This window comes from Acanthamoeba castellanii (genome assembly GCF_000313135.1).
Source record: "Acanthamoeba castellanii str. Neff unplaced genomic scaffold scf7180000084674, whole genome shotgun sequence".
NCBI lineage: Eukaryota > Discosea > Longamoebia > Acanthamoebidae > Acanthamoeba > Acanthamoeba castellanii.
In genome coordinates, this window is record NW_004457471.1 from 1 (window position 1) to 7,142 (window position 7,142).

Consider the following 7,142-nt stretch of genomic DNA (forward strand, 5'->3'; position numbering starts at 1 on the left):
GAGGCGTTGAGCGAGAGGCTGCCTGAGTGTGTCAAAAACGCCAGAGTCCACGATCAGCGTGGCGTTGCCTGCCACGGCCAGTTTACCGGTAGACAGCAGAGCCGCCGTTTCCACGAGCACGTAAGCCGCACGCAGCTCACCTGAACTCACACGCAAAAGTGCCCAGTTTAGATAACTTCTTACCCCCCTCTCTTCCCGCTTTCGTTCTTATTCGTTCTTCTTCCTCCCTTGTGGGGTAGTAATCGGACCTTTGTTGAGAAGTCGGCCGGAGTTGACCAGGACCGCGGCAACCTGCACGGGGGCGCTGCCTGAGGCGATGGTGACGTCCGCTTGCTGCGAAGACCCACCGATGGTGGCCACGTCGTCGGGTCCGGGGAGGCCGCCGGCGCACCCGGTCCACGTGCTGTTGAGATGCCAGTCGCCGCCGGCCGCCACGCTCTGGCAGCTGAGCGCGCACGTCAGCCAGGGAGCAACCACCGCCACCAGAAGAAGCACACAACAAGCCAGCTGCAGTCGTTGGTGTCGAGCCATCATGGCTTCAGTGTTCGGCACGCGAGTGTGTTGGTCGTTTGTTGCTCGCTGCGGGTCCGGTGGGTTTGGCTACGGCCGCGCCTCGCGTGGTTGGGCTGCCGTGTCGGTCTGCGCTACGGTGGCGGAGGTGTATCACCATCCGGTGGTTGCGCGTACGGAGTTCGTCCCGCTCTCGCGTGGTTGGCTCGTCTTAGTGCTGCGTGGTTCGCATAAGTCATAAATTGGGAGATTGCAACAATAGCGACCAATCCAATCCAGCGGGCGATATTAAAAAATACCCAATCAATAATCTAATAAAATAAACTAACTTGTCGCTGAACACTTGCGCTCACCCACGAATCAGTTGTGTCTCGCCTTCTTGTTGTAGGATGAAGTCCACCGCCTCTGTGGACCCCATCGAGGTCAGTTGTAATCAGTCGTGGCCGCTCTCTCGCAGCAGACTCGTACCGGTGATGGAGGGGCAGACGTGGGTGGCGGGATGACGCGGGTCATTGTCGCCGGGACCCTGAAAGCAGCCAGTGCGCACCAGAATCGAAGTCCAGCCCATCCCGTTCGCTCCCTTGATGTCTGCAACACCCATGCGCCCACCACAAGTCTGGGCTAAGTTGTCTCCTCTAGGCAGCGCCATCGTGCGATGTCGCGTGGGTGTCTGGGTGGTACCGGAGAGGGGGTTGTCCCCCACGGCATAGAATCGCTGAGGCGGCGTAGTGTGGCCCTGCTGCGTGGCCAGCTCGGTGATCAGCTGGATGGCGTACTCGTAGGTCGTGCGATGCGGCTTTCCAAACAACACGCTCTGCAGCTCCTTCCCACTCACACTCTGTGCCATCTCACATTATGTGGATTGAGTGACTACACCACAAACCGCAACAGCATATGCCAACCAACCCTGGTATGTGGGACCTTGTAGAGCGCAGCGAGGCACACGTGGAATGCGCCGTTGGTGAATCGAGGCATGTGGAATTGGTCCGCGTACATCAGGTCGGGGTTGGCCAAGTACACGGGCAGATGTCCCTCTTCGTCCTGTCCATGTTCGCTCAGATCAGAGCGGGCCTCTTCAGAAGAGATTGCCTCGAGCATGCCGGCCGCACCTTCGATTCTCCCCTGTGCGTGGTATCGAACGGTTTGCCGCGGGTCGTTATCAGGTCCACACAAATCTGAAGCGCTTCGCCCCAATCCTCAGGGTCCTGGAACACGTGTGCGCACGCACGTCTCAATGCGGCCGTCGAGTCCAATGTCGGTGATGGCAGGGGCGTACGTCGAGGATGAAGATGGCGTCAAAGCTCTCCTCCTCCTCCTTCTTCCCTGCTGGGCTCAGGCCTTCCTCCTCCGCTCCTCCAGGAGCGTCGTAGGTCTTGGATGGATAGAGGTACGGGTGTCGGCGGGCAAACTCCTGTATAGTCGTGTAGCACTTGAACCCATAGCTAGGCTTGTGTGTGCGGTTGCGCGTGTGTCGTGTGTCGTGCGGTCAGACGTCTACGATCTTGCACACTCACAACAGGAAGGGGGCTCACCTGGTCATGACGGAGGCTGCCGCCGAGGCGGACGAGGCGACGACCAGGACCAGCCGGTCGGCGAAGCGCGGGAGCAGGCCGCGCAGCGGGGTGTGGGACTGGACCAGGCGTGCGGGCGAGATGGCGTCCCAGCCAAGGGCCTGGCGGTAGCGTGCGGCCTTGGCCTCCTCCGACTCGCCCCCTGAATTGGTAACGAAGATGAACGGCACCCGGGCCGCCTCCCGCTCGAGCGCCTCGCGTGCTCCGGGGATCGGCACGTAGCCCTTGTGCAGCACGCCGTCCACGTCCAGCACCACCGCTGCACTAAGCCGGGCCTTCATTCGTTCTAACAATTTGTGAATCGATGAAGTAGAGTTCGCTGTATTTCTTCGAACACCCCACAAAACCGAAAGGGAACAATACACCGCCCCAGACCGCAGGCAGTCGTGTGCACGCCCCCACTTCACAACACACAGAGCAAGATGAGAAGAGCATCAGCGCAAGCCTGGCTCGCTTCTGCACGATCTCAACCACCACCGCTTTCCCAAATTTCCACTCGAATCGGCGCACAATCTGCTGCAACGATCCTCACCGGCGCCGCCGGGTCGTCCATCCGCTCAGCCAGCCTTCTGAGCACTGTAGCCACTGCCACCAGACCCAATTTGCATACGCCCTTCACCACCACTGCTGCCTCGGCCACTCTGTACGCCCGACCACTCCGATCTTTGCCTTTTATTTAATCGCTCCCCACACACAAATCTCATCTCTGCTGCGCTCGCGCAGTCGCCGCTTGGGGCTGAATGGGCTCGCGCAGCCGCTGCGGGCGGGCCTCAGGTCCAAGCTGTCAGGCGGCCGACGCAGCTACTCCACCGAGGTCCCGGCCGCGGCCGAGTCGGCCAAGGGTACGCTTCTGCGCTGTATCGCATATGTGTGCACATCAGTGGCCTGGTCGGGCTCTTAACCCTTTGTCCCTTGCAGTGGCAGAGACGCCAGCGTCCCTGGACGCCCTGCGCGCCGAGTTCTATGAGTTCCAGAAGCGGACCCTCAACTGGAACGTACGTGCACACCATAATCATTATCAAGAGCGATCTTGAATTCACACAAGGTCTAACGATCCAACCAATGATGATGGCGATGGTGATGGTGATGACGGTGATGCAGATCGGAGGCGTGCAGGTGCCCAAGGCGGTGCTGTGGTTGGTGTTCTTCCAGTTCCTGGGTCTGGCCCCGTACAGCTTCGCGCTCGAGCGCAACGAATCTGTGGTCTTCGTCCGCGAGTACATGGAGAAGGTGCAGAGCATGGCCGAAAGCTCGGTCTTGCCCCTGGGCGACGATCACAACCAGCACATGCCCAGTTTCACCCGCGGCTTGACAGGCTGGGAGCGCACCGCCCTGCACAGCGTGGCTTCCGTGGCCACACTCTCGGTGATCGCGTTCCTGTACGTACACTCTCTGGGTCGCCATGGTTCCACGCTGACTCACAGATTGCGCTCGTATGCTGTGTGTGCTGTGTTGCTGTGTGTACAGTTGGGCGAGGAGACGCACGAGGCGAAGCTTCAACTCGTTTATTCTCTCGCGTGCCTTGGGCGAGCCTACGGGCACTTACCCCATCACCATGGAGAACGTGGTGCGCAAGGGCGACGCGCTCAAGATTAAGGGCGAGGGCCTCAAGAGCGTCAGAAGCGATGTCGTCCGCCTGGCCGGCCTCAAAGCCGTGCAGGCCTCCGTCGGGCTGCTGCTCGCCTCGACCGCCTCCTCCTACGCATTCACCACCTGGGTGGGTGGTACGATACCTCACACACACACACACACCACACACACACACACACACACGACACACACGCTAGACGCATGTGGCTGACCTCGATGACCGTCGTTGGGCACACTTGTAGGCAAGGTAAGGGATGGGGTGATTAGGTTCCGCCGCAGCGACGTGCTGCAGGGCGAGGCGGCGCTCTCCCTGGTCCTGCTGTTCAACTTCCTCGTCAGCTGGGCCGTGCTGGTCTACCAGCCCTACACCATCTTCCCCTTCGTCATCAGCAACATGCTGGTGCCGCGCCTCCCCTTCGCAGACCGCAAGTGCAAGCTCATCACCTCGCCCGTACGTAACACACGACACGACACACGACACACGACACGACACGCGTATGGTGCGAACGTCTCAAACCAAATCTTGTGGGATTGCGACAGAAGAAGGAGAAGCCGGTCGTGACCGAGCACAAGGCAGTGGTGGAGGTGGACGGCGGCAAGGAGTTCATCACCGTGACCGAGAAGAAGTCCGGGTCCAGCTACAGCCGGACCGAGAAGCGCGTGTTCGTTCCCGACGACGCCGACGCTCATGCCCGGCAGTTCCTGGGGCGCAAGCGGCGCGAGGACAGCACGACCAACGCAAACACGGCCGACGCCTGAACGCACCACTTCTTCACTCGAGCCAAGTTCCACGCTCCTCGCCACTATGCGTCGCGTTGTTGTTTGTACATACCCCTTGAAGAAGAAGAAGAAGAAGCTTCAGTTGTTCACTCTCACCACAAGAAGTTGAGCGGAACCCCTCCACGGTGTGGTTGTCGGGCTTCATAGAAATGCTGGGAACGAACCACACGCAAGGGGGCAGTATTGCAATACAATAGAGTAGTAGCCCCACACCACACCACACAGAGCAAGATGAGAAGAGCATCAGCACAAGCCTGGCTCGCTTCTGCACGTTCTCAACCACCGCCGCTTTCCCAAATTCACACGCGAATTGGCGCACGATCAGCGATCCTCACCTGTGCCGGGTCGTCCATCCGCTCGGCCAGCCTTCTGCGCACTGCCACCAGACCCACGCTCCACGCTGCCTTCACCACCACTGCTGCCTCGACCACCCTGTACGCCCACTCACATCTTTGCCTTTATTTTTATTTTTATCTTTTTCTCTCCGCACCAAATAAAAACAAAACATTTGCTCATCCCTGCTCTCGCTCGTGTCACCTTTGTGCACAGTCGCCGCCTGGGGCTGAGCGGGCTCGCCCAGCCGCTGAGGGCGGGCCTCCGGTCCAAGACGCTGCCAGGCGGCCGACGTCGCTACTCCACCGAGGCCCCAGCCGCACCCGAGACTGCCAAGGGTTCGCTTGTCTCACTCCATCCACCACAACCACACACGCACACGCACACGCACACACGCACACACGCACACACGCACACACACAACGTGGCCTGACCAGACTCTGACCCCAATTGCCCATGATGTAGTGGCGGAGACGCCAGCGTCCCTGGAAGCGCTGCGCGCCGAGTTCTACAAGTTCGAGAGGAAAGGCCTCAACTGGAAAGTACGTGCACACATCTTTAATTTAACAAAGATGCGAGAGTCAGCACCGGCCCCTGGCTTGTCAACCAACTGACCACGATGGTGGCGATGATGATGGTGATGATGGTGATGCAGATCGGAGGCGTGCAGGTGCCCGAGGCGGTGCTGTGGTTGATGTTCTTCCAGTTCATGGGCACGCCCTTATACAGCGGCTGGCTCGAGCGCAACTCATCGATCAAGTTCGTCCGCCAGTACGTGGAGAGGCTGGAGAGCATGGGCTTGCCCCGGGGCGACGACGACAACCCGCCGCCGGTACAGTCTGACTGCTCCACCTGGTTCACCACTTCTACACTACTTCTGTTGGTGAATGACACACACACACACACACACACTCACACACACACGCAGAGCGTGCCCGGTTTCACCCGCAACCTGACAGACTGGGAGCGCACCGCCAAACACAGTGCGGCCTTCGTTGCCTCCCTCTCGGTGATCGCGTTCCTGTACGTCCATCCCTCTCTGGACCCTCATGCCACGATCCCGCTCACGTGGGCTTACACGTTGCGTTCGTGTGTGTCGTGCGTGTCGTGCGTGTCGCGTGTTAACAGCTGGGCGAGGCGACGCACGAGAGACAACTTCAACGACTTCGTCCTCTCGCGCGCCATGGGTGAGTGGCCCGGGACCTATACTGTCACCATGAAGGACGTGGTGCGCAAGGGCGACACGCTCAAGATCAAGGACAAGGGCCTCAAGAGCGTCAGGAGAGATGTCGGCCGTCGTGCCGGCTTCAAAGCCGTGCAGGCCTCCGTCGGGCTGCTGCTCGCCTCGACCGCCTCCTCCTACGCATTCACCACCTGGGTGGATGGTACGACAACACACACACACACACACACACACACTTGAAGCATGTAGCTGACCTTCGTCGGGTACACACAGCCAAGATGAAGGATGGGGTTATCAGGTTCCGCCGCAGCGACGTGCGGCAGGGCGAGGCGGCGCTCACCCTGATCCTGCTGTTCAACTTCCTCGTCAGCTGGGCCGTGCTGGTCTACCAGCCCTACACCATCTTCCCCTTCGTCATCAGCAACGTTCTCATGTCATACCTCCGCTTCACGGACAGCACGTACAAGCATGTCACCCTGCCCGTACGTACTCCGCCAAGACCACCACACACACATGTACGAGGTCGCGTGTTCAACTCAAACCTAATGTTGTGTGCTGGCGACAGAGCAAGGAGACGCCGGTTGTGACCGAGCACAAGGCGGTGGAGGAGGTGGACGGTGGCAAGGAGTTCATCACCGTGACCGAGAAGAAGTCCGGGTCGGGCTACACCAGGACCGAGACGCGCGTGTTCGTTCCCGACGCCGCCGAAGCCGGCGGCAACGCCCAGCGCACGCTGGACACCACGACAAAGACCGACGCCTGAACGCACCATCCTGCATAGCTCTCTTTTTATTTCTACCATTCGCGCAATCACAAGCCAAGTTCCAGTCTCCTCACCGTGTGCGTCGCGTCGTCGTGTGTCGTGTCATGAGCGTGTGTGTTATGTACAGACCTCGAAGAAGACGAAGACGAAGTTCAGTCCTTGAGCTTGGGGCACTCCTCGTCGACCAGGTCGGCGACGTGCGCGAGATCCTCCTCCTCGGGGTCATCAGCGAGCTGGTTCTTGAGGTCGCCGGCCTTGTAGGGCAGCACGACGGCGATGATCCGCTCGGCGTAGTGGAGGGCGACGGCCATCCCCACCACCAGCACGACGACCACCGGCCACAGGAGCATGTGGTCGATGAGGTTCTGCAGCAGCGCAAAGTAGGCGTCGATCAGCCGCACCAGCCAGGTGC

At 60.1% G+C, this 7,142-nt stretch overlaps 3 protein-coding genes across 3 annotated transcripts; 2 read left to right on the forward strand and 1 right to left on the reverse strand.

The window, feature by feature from the left end:
- Positions 1 to 943: 943 nt before the first annotated feature.
- On the reverse strand, positions 944 to 2,362 carry ACA1_119590 (HAD hydrolase, family IIA subfamily protein; the record flags this gene model as incomplete). The annotated part of the gene is made up of 6 exons (XM_004340314.1): positions 944 to 1,036; positions 1,058 to 1,098; positions 1,192 to 1,348; positions 1,432 to 1,632; positions 1,787 to 1,952; positions 2,043 to 2,362. The coding sequence occupies 6 exons, from the start codon at positions 2,360 to 2,362 to the stop codon at positions 944 to 946; spliced, it is 978 nt and encodes a 325-aa protein (XP_004340362.1).
- Positions 2,363 to 2,503: 141 nt separating this feature from the next.
- ACA1_119600 (uncharacterized protein) lies at positions 2,504 to 4,430 on the forward strand (the record flags this gene model as incomplete). Its single annotated transcript, XM_004340315.1, has 7 exons — positions 2,504 to 2,724; positions 2,805 to 2,923; positions 3,000 to 3,076; positions 3,183 to 3,460; positions 3,549 to 3,805; positions 3,914 to 4,122; positions 4,212 to 4,430. 7 exons carry the CDS (start codon positions 2,504 to 2,506, stop codon positions 4,428 to 4,430), a joined length of 1,380 nt encoding a protein of 459 aa, XP_004340363.1.
- Positions 4,431 to 4,682: 252 nt separating this feature from the next.
- On the forward strand, positions 4,683 to 6,730 carry ACA1_119610 (uncharacterized protein; the record flags this gene model as incomplete). Its single annotated transcript, XM_004340316.1, has 9 exons — positions 4,683 to 4,722; positions 4,777 to 4,885; positions 5,001 to 5,122; positions 5,250 to 5,326; positions 5,455 to 5,616; positions 5,713 to 5,807; positions 5,913 to 6,169; positions 6,241 to 6,449; positions 6,533 to 6,730. 9 exons carry the CDS (start codon positions 4,683 to 4,685, stop codon positions 6,728 to 6,730), a joined length of 1,269 nt encoding a protein of 422 aa, XP_004340364.1.
- Positions 6,731 to 7,142: the final 412 nt, after the last annotated feature.